Source organism: Sus scrofa, chromosome X (assembly GCF_000003025.6).
Source record: "Sus scrofa isolate TJ Tabasco breed Duroc chromosome X, Sscrofa11.1, whole genome shotgun sequence".
NCBI lineage: Eukaryota > Metazoa > Chordata > Mammalia > Artiodactyla > Suidae > Sus > Sus scrofa.
The window spans coordinates 109,026,110-109,045,315 of NC_010461.5; the positions used below are offsets into that span (position 1 = coordinate 109,026,110).

The 19,206-nt window shown below is 48.8% G+C and overlaps 1 protein-coding gene across 1 annotated transcript in view; it reads right to left on the bottom strand.

The window, feature by feature from the left end:
* The window catches only part of HS6ST2 (heparan sulfate 6-O-sulfotransferase 2), a 288,400-nt gene extending 270,533 nt beyond the window's left edge, over positions 1 to 17,867 (bottom strand). The window contains 2 exon segments of the mRNA XM_021079794.1: positions 15,936 to 16,454; positions 17,321 to 17,867. Of these exon segments, the coding sequence (XP_020935453.1) occupies positions 15,936 to 16,454; positions 17,321 to 17,748 (947 nt within the window). The 5' untranslated portion in view covers positions 17,749 to 17,867.

Consider the following 19,206-nt stretch of genomic DNA (forward strand, 5'->3'; position numbering starts at 1 on the left):
GTACGTAACCAAATGCCAAATGATACAGCTGAGCAGACCTCAGGATTTCTGGTACTCAGAAATATCCATCTTAGCAGGCTCCGTGCACGCAAGAGCTCCGCTCCATTAACCAGAAAGAGCTGCATCCTGGATTCAGATTGCAGCAGACCAGAAGAGCTGGATGTCTGTGGTCCCTGGCTTCTTTGCTGCAGGAAGGGAACTCTGACCTCTGTGACATGCTCTAGAGAAGATGCGTCGAGCCAAAGACCACAACCTGAGACCCCACACCCAGTTGCTTGATACTGGAACCATAACCTTCCTACAAGGAATAACGTTCCATCACTATGGTTTAAAAGCCAAACAAACATGACATTCAAAGGCGGGGGGCATCCCAATCTTGCTCATTCCAATCCAACCACATTTTTTCAAAGGGGAGGGACGGTCAATGTCACTGCTAACTCCGTGCATGCAAATCCTGTACGCAGCCTTTAAGTTAGCTTCAGCGTTAGTCAAGATGCCTGCAACACAGGTCCGCTCACTGAGGGCGGACCTGGGCTGACTGGACTGCACTCCACAGTCTGGCCAAACCACATACCTTCAGCTCCCCCTAAGTCAAAGGTATCAACGAGCCCCCTCCTGGACAGGAGAAACCGATGGAAACCAAAAAGTGTGATTTTAGTCTCATCTTAATGGATCTTGTGACATCCAGGTCTCTAAGCCCCTCAATAATAATTTTTCAGGGCCATCTGGAATAAATGGAAGTCTCACTCAAAGCTGCATGCATGCAAATTTCGGCGCTTTAAATGGATTCTGTCCTTAAGTGCATAAACCAAAACGCATGCGAGCAATTGGATTAGAAAAGCAAGAGTGTTTTTTTTTTTTAAAAAAAAACTCTCTAATTGGCATTAAGTCACCAAACATTGTCAAACACATATCACTTGCTTAATTATTTTGTGTGCACATGTGTATATCTTTATATCTTCATAAACATACAAATGAGAGGGAGATGCAGATTTAATGTACACCCATATGGCAATAAATACAAAAGCTGCCAGAAGATTGTAAAATGCTATATGAATGTTAAAATGGTATTTTTTTTTTTTTTTTTGCTTTTGCTTTGCTTCCAAGTCACAAAGAACAAGTTGAGAGTAGTAGATGCTAAGCATGGATCCTTATCTAAAAGGAGAAATACACACAGACCACTTTGTCTGATTATGCAAAATAAATTCTTTTTTGGCAACGCCCATGGCGTGTGAAGTTCCTGGGCCAGGGATCAAACCCATGACACAGCAGTGACACCCGGGCCACTATAAAGACCACATCCGATCCTTAACCCACTATGCCACAAGAGAACTCCAGAAGCAATTTTTGCATTTTTTTTTCTTCTTTTTACAGCCACACCTGTAGGAAGTTCCCTGGCCAGGGGTCGAATTAGAGCTGCAGCTGCCAGCCTACACCACAGCCGCAGCAACACCAGATCCCAGCTGCACCTGCAATCTATACCCTTAACCCACTGAGCAAGGCCAAGGATCAAACCTACATCCTCACAGAAACAGCACTGGGTTCTTAACCCACTGAGCCACAACAAGAACTCCCAAAATATTTTTTAAACACCTTTCTTTGGCTCTGTGTTCTTGCATTAGCTTAATTATTTTCCATTAATTTTATAATGTTTATGCATAAAATCATTTCTACACATCCATTACAATTTTTATGGAAGTAATTTTTTTTGTCCATGCCCACAGCATGTGGAAGTTCCTGGGCCAGGGATCAAACTCGAGCCACAGCAATGTCAACGCCAGATCCCTAACCCACTGAAGCACCAGGGAACTCCTGAAGTAATTTTTCATAAGTAGCCTACTCTGCATCATTCACCCCAATATGCTTCATTTCAATGAGCTTTAGTTGGCCTATTACACTCATAGAACATGCTGTACCACTTTTGGCAAAACCAATCACAAAAATGACAAATATGTTTGCCTCTAGCTTATATGGCAAATAGGCTCAAGCAGTTCTTCAACCTTCAAGATGTTGTGCCAGTGAATCTTCTATGCAGCAAAGTCTCGGTCACGAGGCATCTGCTGAGGTGGCCATCATCCGAAGGCCAAACTCTTCTCCCGTTGTATTGGGCATCTTTTTACCATCCTTCCAAACCTTCAACCTAATTCCTCTGCTGCTCCCACTATGTCTTGCCAGTCTGGTAGGCCTGTGCTCATTTGCAAATTCTTTTAAATGGCTCTTTTCTTTTTTTTTTTTTTTTTTCTCTTTTTAGGGCCACAGGCATGACATATGGAGGTTCCCAGGCTAGGGGTCGATCAGAGCTACAGCTGCTGGCCTAGGCCACAGCCACAGCAACACCAGATCCGAGCCGTGTCTGTGACCCACACCACAGCTCATAGCAACACTGGATCCTTAATCCACTGAGCGAGACCAAGGATCGAACCTGTGTCCTCATGGATGTCTCTCAGATTTCCTTCTACTGAGCCACGACAAAAACTCCTAAATGGCTCTTTTCTAAAGCTGCCTCTTCCAAGGAGAGAGAACGGTCGCTTGTATGGGAAGTTGCTACCTTTACTTGGTTATTTCAGAAATAAACTACACTTTTATTATCTTCATGGTGAACCCTGGGAGAAGAGCAGGCTTCAATATTCACTTTCTCTGGAACTCCTCACTTGAATTTGAGAGAAAGTAGCTTTATTTCACTGGCTTCTAATAATCTAAGATTATATGAGCTGTCCCGGCTGAACTCAGTCACGCTACCCTCCCAAGGCTGTGTCCACACAGACCAAAGGTCATTTATCCAAACAGGCCATGGTCAGAGCAGTGCCATTCAAATTGCTAGTGTGGCAACTGCCAACATTCCAGAAGGAGTACGATGCTTTGGCCTCTTACAAATCTTGTGAAGTATAGGCACCGTATTTTAAATCCACATGGGGCATAAATTAAAATAAAATAAAGGTCTTCATTCTTCTGATCTGGAGAAAAAAAAACCTGCATCTTTCCTCTTACATAACTCCTTTCTTTTTATATTTCCCCTAAAACATAATTCTTTTTGTGTAAATCATTGTCGAAGGCACTGGCAATATCCTGGATATCTAAATCCTTCTTTAAGAGGGAAAAAGAGCTGCAGAATTCACCTTTACAGAGTGACTTTTAAAAAGATGCTTAAATTAAAACTTAAACTTTTTAAAAGATGCTTTAAAAAAAAATCTGTTAACACGTTGGATCCTGGTATCTCCAGATAGTCACTTCAGATCTCCATTCCACTCAGCTCGTACACACACATCGCCAAAAAAGAGGGGAAAGCCTTTTACGATGGAGAACAGAAAGGAGGTTTCTTGAAAAACTGAAACTAGAGCTGCCATATGATCCAGCAATCCCGCACGTGGGCATATAGCCAGAGAAAACTCTAATTCAAAAAGATACATGCACCCCAATGTTCATAGCAGCACTATTTTCAACAGCCAAGACATGGAAGCCACCTAAATGTCCATGGACAGAAGAATGGATAAAGAAGATGTGGCACATGTATGTGCAGTACTACTCAGCCATTAAAAAAAAAAAGAATAAAATGTTGCCATTTGCAGCATCATGGATAAACTTGGAGGGTATTATACTTAGTGAAATACATCAGACAAAACAAAAACTGTATGATATCACTTACACGTGGAATGTAAGAAAAAAAACAAATTAATGAATATAACAAAATGGAAAGGGACTCACAGAGATAGAGAACAAACTATGGTTACCAAAGGGAAAAGGGGGTTGCAGAGGGATAAATTCGGAGTATGACACCAAGGGACACAAGCTAGTAAACCTAAAACAGATATGTGACAAGGACTTACTGTATAGCACAGGGAACTATATTCAATATCTTGTAATAACCTGTAATGGAAAATAATCTGAAAAAGACTAAATATACACATACATATATATAAACACATACACACATACATATATAACTGAATCATTTTGCTGTATACCAGAAATTAATACAACACTGTAAATCAACTATACTTCAATAAAAATAATAACTAAAAAAGAGGGTAAAGGACTTTAGAAATTTGTCTGAGAATTGAGTGGACATTAAAACCTATCAGACAGGCCAGGTGGCCCAGTTGGTTTGAAATGCCAACTCCACCACTGACCAGTTGTGTAAATTTGGGCAGGTTATATATCTCATCCAATTCTCTGTTTTCTCATCTTGAAATGGATTGTATCAAACATCTCCCTCAGAAGGTTGTTTTGAGGATTACATGAGAAAAATATATGTTATGCCCACTGGCATATGGCCTGGCTCAGTAGGTAACCCAAAATACTAATACGTCTTCATGGAAAGTCAGGCCCAGCTACCTGAGTCAAACCATCACTTCACAGCACTTCTCTCTGCCTAAGTCTTAGAGTTCCTCACTTTTTCTTTGGATGTGTTCCAATAAAACTTTATTTACAAAAATCAGTGGAGACAAGATTTGACCCATAGTTTGCAAACCCCAGTAAAGATAATATGTATAATGTACAAATTATACACATTATCTTGTATAATACCTTGCATGTGTGTGTGTGTGTGCATATATGTAGCTAGATATGATTTTTCTTTCTTCTCTTTTTTTTTTTTTTTTGCTTTTTAGGGCTGCACCTGTGGCATATGGAGGTCCCCAGGCTAGGGGTCCAATCAGAGCTGCAGCTGCCGACTTATACCACAGCCCCAGCAATGCCAGATCCAAGCCACGTCTGCAACCTACATCACAGCTCACAGCAACGATGGATCGCCAACCCAATGAGCAAGGCTAGGGATCAAACTCGCATCCTCATGGTACATTTTTATGAGCTTGTTGGATATCTCTAAGTTTGTGTGAAAGGGCCTTGTGAATGTTTTACCCCAATGAACCTTGGAGAAATGTATCTGAGTGTTTTATATGTAATAGAGTTTTTTCCACAAAGGACCAGTTCTTCCATTAATGCTACATGATCTGCCAAATGCAAATATTTTTATAGTCCTCTGAAGATGCAAAGGTTCTCCGCATGGGTAATGACAACAAAATGTAACCATCACAGCCATCATTTTTTAGCACATATTATATGCTAGGTGCTGAATCTTTGATGTACATTATCTAGACAGTACCATGGAGTTCTTCACCCTTGCATGCGAATTAAGAAGCTTGATGTGGTCACCGAAGGACTGACAATACTTCCAAATATATTAGACTATTCATGTTCCTTCTGGTGCACCCGATCCTTCGTGCCCTCCTAGGCACTGCATGGTCAGATAGAAGGGTTTGTAAGGTATTTATTAACTAAAGTTGTTCCAGACCAATTTCATGGCTTAGTACATGGTCTATTTTCAAAAATGTCCTTGATAAGAATGTGTATTCTTCTAACCGGGTGCGGGTCTCCTCTAGTGAGCTTGTTCACCACAATCCTCAAAACCTCTGTTTCCTTAGTCATTTTTTGTTCATTTCATCTATCAATTTCTGAAAGAAGTTAGTAGATTTTACAATTTCTCCTTATTGCTCTGTCAATCTTGGCTTTACATATTTCAGGACTATGGGATTAAGTGCATACATGTTTAGAATTGTCATCTGAAGAACTGAACGTTTTATCATGATTCTGTGATCCTGTTTACCCCCAAAAGGTTTTCCCTTAGTCGATTTAGCTACTTCAGCTTCCTTCTGGTTAGTATTTGCATCGTATATCTTTTCCACTCCTATCTGTGACCTAATGTTTCAGCTTTGTCTCTCATACACAGCATATAGCTGTTTGGGGGGATTTTGTTTGTTTTTGGTTTGGTTTGTTTGTTTGTTGCTTTTTAGGGCCTCACCTGTGGCATATAGAAGTTTCCAGGCTAGGGGTTAAATTGGAGCTGTAGCTGCCGGCCTACACCACAGCCACAGCAACACTGGATCCCTGACCCACTGAACGAGGCCAGGGATCAAAGCCGCATTCTCATGGATACTAGTCGCATCCATTTCCCCTAAGCTACAACAGCAACTCCTATATCTGGATTTTGTATTTTTATCTATTGTGAAAAAACTATGTCTTTCAATTGGTAAGTTCAGTCAACTCCTATTTATTGTAATAACTGAGGAGCCGGCTGCCAAGATCAGAGGACCTTTCGAAAGGGTCTCTGTGTTTTCTGGCTGTAACCTGGTCCCTCTAGTCAATTTCTTTTCTATTTTTTTTTTTTTTTTTGTCTTTTTGCCTTTTGAGGGCCACTCCCTCGGCATATGGAGGTTCCCAGACTGGGGGTCGAATCGGAGCTATAGCCGCCAGCCACAGCCACAGCCACAGCCATGCCAGATCCAAGCCGTGTCTGCGACTACATCACAGCTCGCAACACCTGATCCTTAACCCACTGAGCAAGGCCAAGGATCGAACCCGCAACCTCATGGTTCCTAGTCGAATTCGTTAACCACTGCGCCATGACGGGAACACCCCTCTAGTCAATTTCTAAACACTCTTTGCTTGCAGTCACTCTCTTGGAGGAAGTTAGCCAAAGCCCAATGATCTCCATGAGTGAATCTGAGCCGATACTATACTTAAGATTTGTCTTTATTAGAACACTTATGGGAAAAAGTCAATTAATGCAAGGAATAGTGCACCCAAGCCTAATCCACTTGATGTAAATCAATGCCTTGCCCATTTCAATTTCTCTGTATTCCTTCAGAAAAGTGCACGGATGTGATTCATTAGAACTAAACTCTTCGCAAGAAACAGACCGATTGTCTTAGCCTCACTAGGGCATTTCTACTAGTAAAATTCAAAAAGCAGTCAAACTGAAGAAGAAGTCCTTTTTGGAGACATTTACATTGGGAAAGAACATGATTCTTGACAATTCAGAGTAAATGAAGTGCAAATTATTCTCTTATAATATATCCCAAAATTGAAGCTTAAATCGTGACTAAAAAAGAACCTACAGTTTAATCAGAAAAATATACTTATTGGTAATTCCCATGGGCTCATATTTGATACATTTATATCATGGCATAACAAGTTCAAAACTATTGCTAAGTTATAAATATGGAATTTATGCCAAATTTGCATGTATTGAATTTTATTTTGAATGTGCATGTGTGCCTATATTTGAATATTTATAATATTCCAGAAAAAGCACAGTGGAATGTGCAAGACAGATTTATTTAGTGTAATGCTCTGAAATGTGTCAACGTCTTCAACACTGTTCTTAGAGGCAAAATGGCAGAAATAACAAATGGGACGCAATAAGACCAACCGAATAATCTGTGAAGTCCAATAGCTAGCAAAGCTAGGAACGCTCTTTTGCCAATAAATATTTTACTAAGTTCAGACAAAATATCTCTCTAAGCTTACAATGATATTGTATCAGAAGACAAAGACCATTAATTGGATTCTTCATTTACGCTTTCACGGAAGAGGGAATATTCCCATTCATACCTTTTTTTTTTCCCCTACACCCAGTGCCTAAATATCTCATGGCATTTGTCACAGAATGCTGGTATTAGCCTTCCAAGTGTGAGGCACGTTCTTCATGCTGTCAAAATAACCTGCACCTAGGATGTGGCTTCAGAGGAATTTCCACAATGAGATTCTGAACCTCACCATATTCAGTGGCCCCGCAGATAATCCACAGCAATTGAGAAATGGAATGTTGTAGTCAAACTTAATTTACGGTTAACCGGGGGCAATGGTCTTATGAAGTGAAACTGCTCTAAGAGGAGGCTGCTCCAGCAGGTGGATTCCCCTTCGCTCCTGGATGAGGGCAACACACGCACTAACCAATCGAAGCTCTCAGTTCTGGGCGTTTAGACCTATAACCCTTCTCCAACCCCAAGACTTCACTCTTCTAGCCAGACCAGTAGCTCTGATATCGGCTCACTTGCAAAGAGGCTCAGGAAGATTCAAAATCCAGGCTATCTCGGGTGGCTCTGGCTGGGCAGCGCCAAGCTGTCTATCTTCGACTGTGTGCCATTATTAATCTCCTGTTTCATTTAATTGTTAAACAGAGAACAAGCACTAGCCATCCACTCAAATATCTCCAGACTGTACCGGTATAAGAGTCCCGTGGAGTCCATGGAATACGATAACAGCCAATCATCAGAAAACCAACAGCCTGTGCCTGACTTATCACCCCTGCCTTTCAGTCTAAGAGATTATTATTTAACTGAGGCTGCTTTCCTCATTAAGGACTCCCAGAATATCAAGAGGCTAATGAAATAACCAGCCACAGGCTTTAGGAACCAAAAACAGACATGTGTAATTGATCACAGCCATAATAAAGCATCATCTAAAGAACTGTTAATATTCTATTTTATTATAAAAGTAATGCATACTCATAAAGGAAATGAAGGTCCTTTCGAGAAACAGAACAAGAAAATAAATCAACTGATATATTGATATCTTGGTATTTTTCTTCCATTCTTTGTCTTTTTTACTTAGGTTTGAGAGGGATGGAAAGATAATTTCTCCCTCTCTCTCTCTTTCCCTCTCTCTCTCTCTCTCTCTCTCTCTCTCTCTCACACACACACACACACACACACACACACACACACACACATAAATGTACTCATACTGGGTCCGTAATTGTCAACCTCTTTTTCCTAGCATTAAATCACTACCAATTTTCCATACTCTTTAAAAGGACATTTAAATGGTGTTGAAATAATCTTCAAGTGGCTGTACTGAGATTTCCCAAACCATTCTCCTTATACACGGATGCAGATTTTTCCAATCACCTATGTTTTTTCCCCACGGCCCTTCTTGTAATTTTAAGTAATGAATTATTTGTTTCACATCTATCTTTCCTGCTCCACAAAGGCAGGGACCCACACCTGCCAGGTTCCTCACGGTGCCTCCAGCACACAGCACAGTAATAAGAGATATTCAATATACATTTGTAAATAAATGAATTAAATAAGTGAAAGAAAAACAGGTACAGGATTGTTTTTCAGTAAAATCCCCCAAAAGAAACGGTGGGTTAAAAAAATAAATATTTTCAATGTTCTCTGTTTCTATTATCTCTTTTATTTCCAAAAGAATCATTGGAATGTAGGTTCCTACCAACAATATATGAGGATGGTACTTGCCATACCCTTGTCGGCACTGGCTATTATCTTTTGGTGGCTGTTTGGTGGTAGTGGTGGTGATATATACCGAGTTGCTGCTGTTTTCCTTACTCTGGGTTCATTAGAGAGACGAAAAGGGTTTCCTATATACAATTATTTAAGTCTGCGTTTTCTTAGTACCAGTAAGTCTAAACCAGTTTTCGACATCTGTAAACTAGTTGTGGTTCCCATGTCTCAAACTCTCTGGTCACAGGCTCTGTTTCTCTGATCCATTCGTAGGAGTGTTTTATACAGAAAAGATGTCAGCCTTTTGTCTGTTTTATTTGTTGTGCCTATTTTCATCAGTTTGACATATGCCTTTTCATTTGGGGTATTTTGGAACAGATGAGCCTTTCTCATTTTTATGTAATCATAGCTGTCGATCCTTTCCTCTCTTCAAACAGCCTTTGCCTTGTCTGAGAGTCCCATACAGGAATTGCAGCTGTCATTTAAATAACAACCCCAGAGTTCCCGTCGTGGCGCAGCGGAAACGAATCCGACTAGGAACCATGAGGATGCGGGTTCGATCCCCAGCCTCGCTCAGTGGGTTAAGGATCCAGCGTGGCCATGGGCTGTAGTGTAGGTCACAGACGCAGCTCGGATCTGGCGTTGCTGTGGCTGCGGTGTGGGCCAGCAGATGTAGCTGCGATGAGATCCCTAGCCTGGGAACCCCCATATGCCACGGGTGCAGCCTAAAAAAAATACAAAAGGCAAATAAATAAATAAATAAATAATAACAACGCCAACTGTAAATTCACATTAACTGGCTTCACGGACTCCTACATATACAACTAAGCCCTAAGCTGCCCAGAGCCCCTCTTCTCACTTCCTCACAAGCCTTAGCCACTAGAAGCCCAGGCAACTTAGCGCAGTCACAGCTCTCAGTACTCTCCCAGTCCCAGCCAGATCCCCTTCTCAACCTCTCTGTTTTGTCAACGGTACCACCTAGACTCCAGGCTGGCAATCAGGGAGGTACCATTACCCGGACTCCAGGCTTCGTTGAATTTTGTGGTTTTTAACATGCCTGCCACACAAGAGTTTCTCATACTCACTGGGGTTCAACCTCCTCAGGGGCCATGCCAGGACCTCTACAATAAGGTTCCCCAACCCTTCCCCAAGCAGGAAACTTCTCGGGCCTGTTCACCCCTGGCTAGGCGAGCTGACCTGACCTTAGGACCCTGTAAGGATGCCACGCCCATCCATGATGCCTTCTGTCTTCTCAATACAACCCACCTATTCTCAGAAGCCTTTCCAAACAGATCTCTTCTTTTCCTGGCCTGTTTCTCCTACGTTAGAAAGGAAAGGGCCTTAGAAAGCATCTTGTTTAAATCTCCTATGTTATGGACTTGCCCTAAATCACAGGGGCCTCCCCACCCCCATCTGTCTATACTGCATAGTTCTGCACTTTTTCATCTCATCTTTTTTTTTTTTTTTTTTTTTTTTGGCTGTCCCTGCGGCATGCAGAAGTTCCTGGGCCAGGGATCAACCTGCAACATAGCAGTGACTCGAGCCACAGCAGTAACAATGCTGGATCCTCAACCGCTAGGCCACCAGGGAACGCCTACCATCTAATCTTAAAGGCCTTGAGGCTGAACCTAACCTTGGCTTTTTTGAATTTGTTCGGGCTCTAATCTCCCCTCACTGCTAGCCCTGGACAGGTCATAATACTTATTCCACAAAGTTTGCTGATTAGACCTAAACTGTTGCATACACAGAGGGACGTTTCTCTATTTTTAAAATATATTCTGGTAAAGGAATGCCATTATAAAGACAATATTAATATTCAAATCATTTGCAAACAAAACTCACATTCTTTATTCAACATCAAAAATGCCAAATTATTCTGTTCTACTGTAAGCTCAGTGAGAACAAAGATGACGTGCCTTTCCCCCACCCCCGAATATAATGGGCAGTTTCACAGTATTTTGTTTAACGAGTGACAGATGGAAGAGGTGACTCTTCTTCAATGTCGTTTCACAATGAAGCTGAGGACAGATATCTACAAAAGACAAGCTCTAACGTTCTTCTGGCCACAGGAGAGCACTAATCCCAAATGCCTATTAAGGGAGTTCCCATCGTGGCACAGCAGAAACGAATCCGACTAGGAACCATGAGGTTGAGGGTTCGATCCCTGGCCTTGCTCAGCGGGTTAAGGATCCGGCGTTGCCGTGAACTGTGCTGTAGGTCACAGACACGGCTTGGATCTGGTATTTGCTGTGGCGTAGGCGTAGGCGGGTAGCTGTAGCTCCTCTCTGATCCCTAGCCTGGGAACCTCCATATGCCACAGGTGCGGCCCTAAAAAGAAAAACATCAAATCAAATCAAATAACATGACTATTAAGAAAATCCAAGTCTGAATTGCTTTTTAGACTACCTGGAGAACTTCGAGCTTTGTTGGCAAAGTCTGCCATCCACACAAAGACGCTAACACCTACGGATGTGATCGTGATGAAATGCGCCCCCTCTCCTATGAAATATGTGCTCGGCTTGAACAGCTCTTAGCATCCTCTTAACATCCTCAGCTGAGTAAAGCTACCCCTGTGAGAACCCAGTGGCCTACAGCCTGAAGGACCAGAAGGACGGCATTGCTGTCTGTGTCAAGTCCATTCACTGGCTGCCTCGCCCTGTACCACAAGCCTGTCGCATCCTCCAGCTTCGCTGCAAGAGGGAAGGAGTGGGAGCGTGGACACGTGAGGCATAAGCAGGTGCATGCACCGTGAGGTTCTTCCTAAGACACGGCTCTTTCCAAGTAGAGCCACCTTTAGAAAAGAAAGGGAAAGAAAAGGAAGCCTCCACCACAATATCGAAAAGGAATGACCAAAAAGAAGAAAAAAGCCAGCAAGCTCTATTCTCCATATAAATGCCTTTTAGTCCTTTCCCGTCGGTGATAACCTAGTGGATTTTAAATGACAATTAATTACTCTTCCATATGATTCTGCTGCAACACGTAGAGATGCTAAAAGTCTAGGATGCAGCGTGAATATAACCATCAGATACTTTGACTTGGTTCCCTTAGAACCTGACCTTCCCCCGACCCCAGCCACACCGGTGTGTGCCAGCAGCACCATACCTGGGGAAGAGGAAGCAGACTGGCTCCGTTTCCTGGCGCCCAATTCTGAATTCCTCCCACAGAGCTGGCTACAAACAGAGGGAATTTGGCCTGAGAAAAGCCTGCGGAATTCGGGAGTTTGAAGAGCTGGTCAGAAACCATGTTTTGATCCATTTTCAAAAATGGTCTTGGAAATTCTAGAATGAGCCAGACCTTTCTCTGACCCCCAACAACATATTGGCACACAGATGTACGAAAGGCAATTTCTAGGTGGTTTTTTTTTTTTGAAAAGAAATAGTACTCCTAATAAACAACTTGTGCCTCTTGCCAGCCAAGCACTCTCGCTCTTTGTCCTCTCCAGGCAACGTGACGGCAGCCGTTTCCACTCAGCAGTTATATATCACCCAAGCACTTCAGCATCCGCTGAGGCAGGGAAGCATCTTGAATGTAGCCCTGGGAGCAGGATTCAGGTCTTGGCTTGCAGCCACGATGGCCTCTCATGCCCCGCCCCCCCCGCCCCCGCCAATGTGGATAAAAGGCTGTGAGTCAGAAGGTGGCCCTTGTCACCGCTGAGGGCTCCTACTGATGCTTATTCACCAGGCCCCCAGCGTCCCCCCATCCTGCTCAGCTTTGCAGTGATTTCTGAAGAGGCAGTGAGGGCCCCCTCTGCAACCCAATCATGAGGCCTGCTCCCCGTGAGCAGAAAGCCTGGGGGAGCTAGGAATCTGCTTTGTTCCCAATGGGGGCGGCAACTCTGGTCCAGTCACTTGTTCAAACTCACGTGTGTAAAATTATTGGAAATGGCGACGATGCGGGTGACAGACTGTATCAGTCAACACTCGCTGAGTGTTCACTTTGTGCTGATGACTCACATGAAATACCTGTGTTTTCACCAAAAAAAAAAAAAAGCCCACAACTCTGTTCACTACGTCTCAGTCAACAGAGCAAGGGCGATGGAATCAGCCAGAACTAGTGCAAGATCCCTGCCGTGCCACTAAGGAGCTCAATGACCTTGAGAAAGTCCTTCAACCCTTTTGGGCTTCCCTCTCATCTGATCAGTGGGGAGACTTGTGCCCACCCTGCCCTCTCCCTACAGACAGCACAAGTTTCCAGAAACACACCAGACGGATACCAAAGCTCGGCTGAAACTGGGACGAACTCTCCACTCACACAAGGCTTGGACAGGAGGCTCTGGTCCAAGGTCACCACAGCTGGTTCATGGCCGGCCTGGAACCAAGGCCCAGGCCTGCTGGACAGAGCACAGAGACCACCAGCAGCTGGCATGGAAGGCTGCTCCCCACAGGAGCTCCCCATGGCTGACTTTCTCACCTCGGGGATCTGCTCCTCGCCCTCACGCATCACTGCCAGCACAGCTGCCTCTGTCTCAAAATTGTCCACACACTCACACACCCTCTCTCCCACTGTCACACACTTGTGCATGGCTCCTCTTGCACAGACGCTCCGAACTCGCAGAGCTGGTCCTGTCAGCAGGGATCTGTCGGCATTCTGGGACTCTCTGGAACCCTCAGGCAGCCACCACGCTGCAAGATGAAGATTTCTGGAGGTGGGTAGGGATGAGTGAAATAAAAAAGGTCCCCTCGGGAGAGCCCTGGGCCTCTCTAACGCATTTTCCGTCATGCTGGCGAATAATGGAAGAGCCGGGAACTCTGACGCTTTAAAAAGTGGTTCGATGACCAAGAACATCTCATCGCAAATAATTCTGCTTCCACTGGGGGCAGTCCGAGAGGCTGAACCCTCCCCTGGAGGGGTCCTGGTTTCCTATGGAAATGTGCCTGTGGAAGATTCCTGAAGGACTGTGGCCCCCAAAGACATAAGCAAGACCACGATAATAATGCGTGTCTACAGACCAGGTCACATGCCGACCTACATGGTCAAAAGGTTTTTAAAAGGCACGCGCGCCCTGGCGGACTCCAGACAGGCCGGGGAGGCCTCGGTAGCCAAGATCTCATTTTTATTCCTTTGCCACAGCCCTGGCTGTGGAATTCTATTTCTGCCCTCAAGGGCTTTTTATAACACCACCTCTCACTACACCTACCGGCTCCCTCAGCAAGAGGGATTGTTTTTAATATTGCCAAATTGTCTGGGAACTTCTTCAACATCAAAATCTCATGGTGACAAGGACTGGCACGGTTCTTACCATGCATTGAGGGGGCACTCCTGTTAGGGCCAAGGTCCTCTCAGGATGGGGGAAAGCAACCTGGTCAGTGCTGGAAGGGAAATGACAGCTCCCAGAATTCCAGCTTTCCCAAAGGACACTGCGGGAAGGGGAAGCAAGGAAGGGGTGAGGTTTCCTCTAAAGCTCAATGGTGACCAGAAAGTCAGGGGGCTGCATTCACTTGGAGCCGGACAGACAGACAGAAGAAACGGCACTGGCCCTGGCATTGGCAGAGGCATCAACAAAACGCGGCCAAGTCCAGGGCACAGAGCACCCCTCACCCTGGGGGGTTGGGGAGGCAGAGGAGGGAGCAGGGACGCCCGTCCAGGTAGGCAACCTCTGTAACAGCAGCAGCCTGGAGAATCCCTAAGGCCACCTAGATGGGGAGGCCGAGAGCAAGGCCAAGTCAACTAGACTTATCCTGACCATTCCCTGGGCTCCATGCCGCAGCCCAGATCTTTTTCAGGGTGAGCGGCAGAAGCGGGGGTGGCGGGGAGGGGGGCTGAATGGAGCCACTGCATCCCCAAAAGTCCTTCCTTCCTCCTTCGTGGACGGCGCTCCATGAGCCCCGGCAAGCCGGCATTGCGGCGGAAGGGGGAAATGCCCCAGCTTCAAAAGCAACTGCCTATGGGCTCTTCACAAAACAGCACTTTCCGCATCAGCCCTGGGTTCCCAGCAAGTGGCCTGGCGACACCCCCTCAGAAAATTCAGAGTTCGTAAATCAGGAGAGGTTTCTCAAGACTGAACCCCGCGCGGGATCCGGGGCAGCGTCCCAACCTGCGCTGCGGCCCGCGGGGTGCCCCCCTGGGCACTGACAAAGCGCGGAGGATGCCCGGCGTGCAGCCAGCAGTGTGAGGCGCAAGCCGGATACCACCGGCTCCCTCCGGGTGTCCACCTGGATCCCCTCTGGGTGTCCCCAAACAGCCGCGGAGGGACACGCGTTCGCCCAGGGAGAGAGAGCCAGCGCAAAGGAGGAGGCGAGGTGACCAAAGTCAGGAAGGAAGAGAGAAAAAAAACAGAAAGGTTGAAGAAAGAACGAGAAGCGAAGTGAGAGAAGTAAACGGAGGGAGAAGGAGAGAGGGAGAGGCCAGGAGCTGACAAGATCTCGAACACAAGAAGGAGAGAAAGGCAAATAGAGGAAGCAAGGGGAAAGGCGCGGGGCGGGGGCGGGGGGATGCGGGAGCCGGAAAGAAGAGAGCGAGAGGGGCTTGGGGACCTGGGTGAGGAGGAAAGAAGAGAGAGGGCTGGAGGGGGTCAGGGACGTTACACGCAGAGCGCGGCTCTTTCTTCCCGGCGCTCCGGTGCCGAGTCTGCGCGCGGTACCCTGTCCCGGCGGCGGCGGCCCGGGGGCGCTCGTTCCGGGCCTCCCGGCCGCTTCCCCTGCGCGCACTCCCAGCCGCCAAGCAGGCCAACCCGCAGGTAGACAGACGAGCCGGCCCGGGTCGGAAGGGACAAGCTTCCTGCGGCCGCCACAGCGCCACGAGCGCGCGCTCCAGGGCGCCCGGCGCCCGCCCAGCCAGGGCGCAACCGCAGGGGCGCCGAGGTGCTCCCTGGGTCGCCGGCAGCAGCCGGCTCGGCCTCCCCGCCCTCCGCCCGCCCCGGCCGGGTCTGCTCCCGCACTCCTGGGCCCCACTCCGCCGCGGGCGCGCACTCACCTGGACGGTCTCAGCCGGGCGTCGCGCTTGCCGTCCACTACGGCCGGCACGCAGCTGGTGAGCTCGGTCCAGTCGGCATGCAGTCCGCAGCTCCAGCCCGTGGAGAACCTGGAGAAGAGCCAGGTCTCCCGCTTACCCGGCCGGTGGCAAGTGCATTTCTTCTGACCCACGCGGCATTCGCACGGCTGCTCCAGCTGGATGTTGCGCACCAGGTGGCGGCCGAAAGTGGTGCCTCCGGTCTTCTGGATGTGCAGGAACACGATCAGGTCATCGCCCTTGATGTCGAAGTCTACCTTGCGCAGGAGGTCGCCGCGGCTGAAATTGTAACGGGGCACGAACCTGGCGGAGCTCTCATCCTCCGAGCGGTACGGGTCCGGCATCGGGGAGCTGAACGCCTGCAGGCGGAGGAGCTGGCATTCTGTGCCGGGGCACACGTATTGGAGGACGATCACCGCAAAGAGGAAGAGCATCACCAAAGCCAGCAGCAGCTTGTTGGATTTCTCATCCATGTTCCCGACGCTGGGGGAAACCCAAGCTCCTTACGTCAATCCCGCAGCTCGGCCCGCGCTCGCCATGCGCCCGTACCGCCCCCTCCCTCTGGCGCCGCCGTTGCGCCCCTTTCCCCCTCCCCTCGGCACCGAGTACTCCACCGCGGCAGCGGCCGCGGCGGCGCCCTTCCCCGCTTCCTTCCTTCCCGGCAGGCTCAGCGCTGTGGCTTCTGCCGCACACCCCCCTCCTCCCCCCGACTCCTTCCCGCTGGCTGCCTGCCCTCTCCCCGCGCCGGAGCTCTCTCGAGCCGCTTCGCGGGGATTCGTGCCCATGGGACCCCGCCTGGCCCCGGTTGCCCCACTCCCCAACTCACACCCGGGCCCGAGCCCCCGCGCGCCTCGTTCCACTCCCGGTGGCTCCGTGGCTCCCATCCCCATCCTGCTTCGCCCACCGGACTCTCCCCGGCGCTTCTGCCCCTAGTCCCCTTGGCGCGCACGCCGCCGCCGCCGCCGCCGCCGCCTCGCCTGCCCGACTCTCGGGCTCCTTCCCCCGTGCGCGCCGAAGCCCAGTTCTTGCCCGCCCCGCGTAGCCCACCTTGCGGGCCGCCTCGAGGGAGCTCGGAGCCGAGCGTTCGGAGTTCCCCTGAGGGAAGGGGGTCCTCAGGCAGCCCGGCTTGCTAGCGGAGACGTTGCGCTACGGGTGTCCGCGGAACCGCGGGGAGGGAGCCGCAGCGTGGCCAAAGGCGCGCCGCGCCCCGCCGGAGCCCCCGAGCCTGGCCGCCACGGGCCAGCTGGAACTTTGCGCCCTTCCCTCCCCTCGCGGCTGCCTTCCCTCCCCGCATGGCTCCCGCGCGTCCCGGCCCGGGAGCGCGAGTCCCGCTTTCGCCTAAAACGTACCTGGCTAGGGGGCCGAAAATCTTGGAGAAGATTGCGCCGAGCACGTGCTTCAGCGAGTGGCCCAGGGCGGCCAGGCCCCGGGTGAGCAGGGCCCGGCAGAGGGAGCCCAGGTCCCAGCGTCTCCTGAGGTCGTGCATCCGCCTGCGGCGGCCTCGGGGCAGCAGCGCGAAGAGAGGGGCGCGCGCGGCTCCCGCCAGCGAGGAAGATGCCTTTGGGGGCTCGTCCAGGAGCGCCTGGGAGTTGAATCCGCGAGACACACCCCTAGGAGGGCCCGCGCGGACTGAGGCGGCGGCTGATCCGGGCCGGCTTGCTGCCAATTCGGCCTCTACTCTGGAATGCCGGCGGGGACAGGTGGGGCGGGCGGGCGCTCCTCGCTCCGGTTGCAACGGCGGCCCGAGCGCCCGGGCTGCACACACAGGCAGTGCCATTCCCCCCTTCAGGCAACTCAGGGTACTAAGGATCAGGAGCGAGCCTGAATTTATGTAATAATGCCTCACGCCTAAGCGCTCGAACCACTTCGCAGGCAGAGGACCTGGGTTTTCTTCCTGTCTTGGGGAACGGAGGTCACTCCAGTGAGCGCATCACCACACTTGAGCTCGTAATTTCAACCAACCCTAAAATAGCAAAGGCGCAAATTGGACCTTTCCCTCTCTCCTTGCCAATTTCCATTCTCCAACGGAAGCGGGGGCATTTTCTGAAAAGGTAAGTCAGCATGAAGGAAAAGCATGACCAGGAAACGTTACAGAATGGGAATTTGAGCTTTTTAAGAGCAGAGACCGGCCCCTTTTCCCGTCGTCTTGCTCAATCCTCAGCGTCACAGGAGGGTTTCACTCGTAACGTTGATTAAAGGAAAGGCACAGGACTAAGGACTACATCTAATGCGAGGTGATGTGACCGATGAGGAAAGTGAGGCCCAGAGTGGGAAAGGGACATGCCCAAGGTCACACAGCAGAGCCCCAGGGTTTGAACCCAGGAAGCCATCCATTCCTAACACCACCTCTTTAGGTAATAAATAGATGCAGACCATCCTCAAAGGCTCTTTTCTTTGGCTGCAGGACCAGCCATGTAGGATTAGCAAGGAAAGAAAGAATATGCCTCTAAGACACGGTCCCCAGGACTCAGACTGCTCCTATCCGATTGATCAGGTGGAGCTTGCTTCGGATTGGGAACCAGAATTCCCATCTCTGTCCAGTCCTGCCCCTGCAGAAGCATGCACGGTGGTGGCAGCAGCGTTTCCGTGCTGGTGGGGGGCTGGTGGGGGGCAAGTCCCTCCAGAGACAGGCTCTCCGAGTATTTCTCTCAGAACATGTGGTGCCTTGCTGAGCTCTGCTCATCCCTCTTCTAGTCGCTCTGTGCGGTGAAGGGCCAGCACTGGTCTGAGAATCCTGATATGCTATCATTTCCTTGCTGGGCAGCCCTGGGACAAATGACTTGACTCTCCTGAGCCTCAGTTTCTTCTTCAGTAAAATAGGACTCATTCCTCCTCTTTAACCAACGGGGTCACTGCGAGGGTGGCCTTTGGGCTCTGTTCCCCTGCTCCTCTAAGCTCAGATGTGTCCACTGAGTCACGGGCTGGTGAAGGTGGAGGGCTCTCCTCAGGCGATTTGACAGCTGTGCCCCCTGCCCTAACCTTCCCCCACCAGACTTTCCCAGTCCTGGCTGGACTTCCCTGTGCCCCCCACACCGGGGACAGTGAGAGACCCTTTGTCTGGCTACAGGCATTAGGGATTCTTGAGATTCCTGCATTTCAGGCATTTCACCTGTGTGTGTGTGTGGGGGGGGTGTCCCACAGGGACACTCTGACTGATGAACCTGTACTAAGGAGCCAGATACAGCAACTCACAAGATAGACCTCCTGGCTCCCCCCAGAACTCCCCGGATGCCCT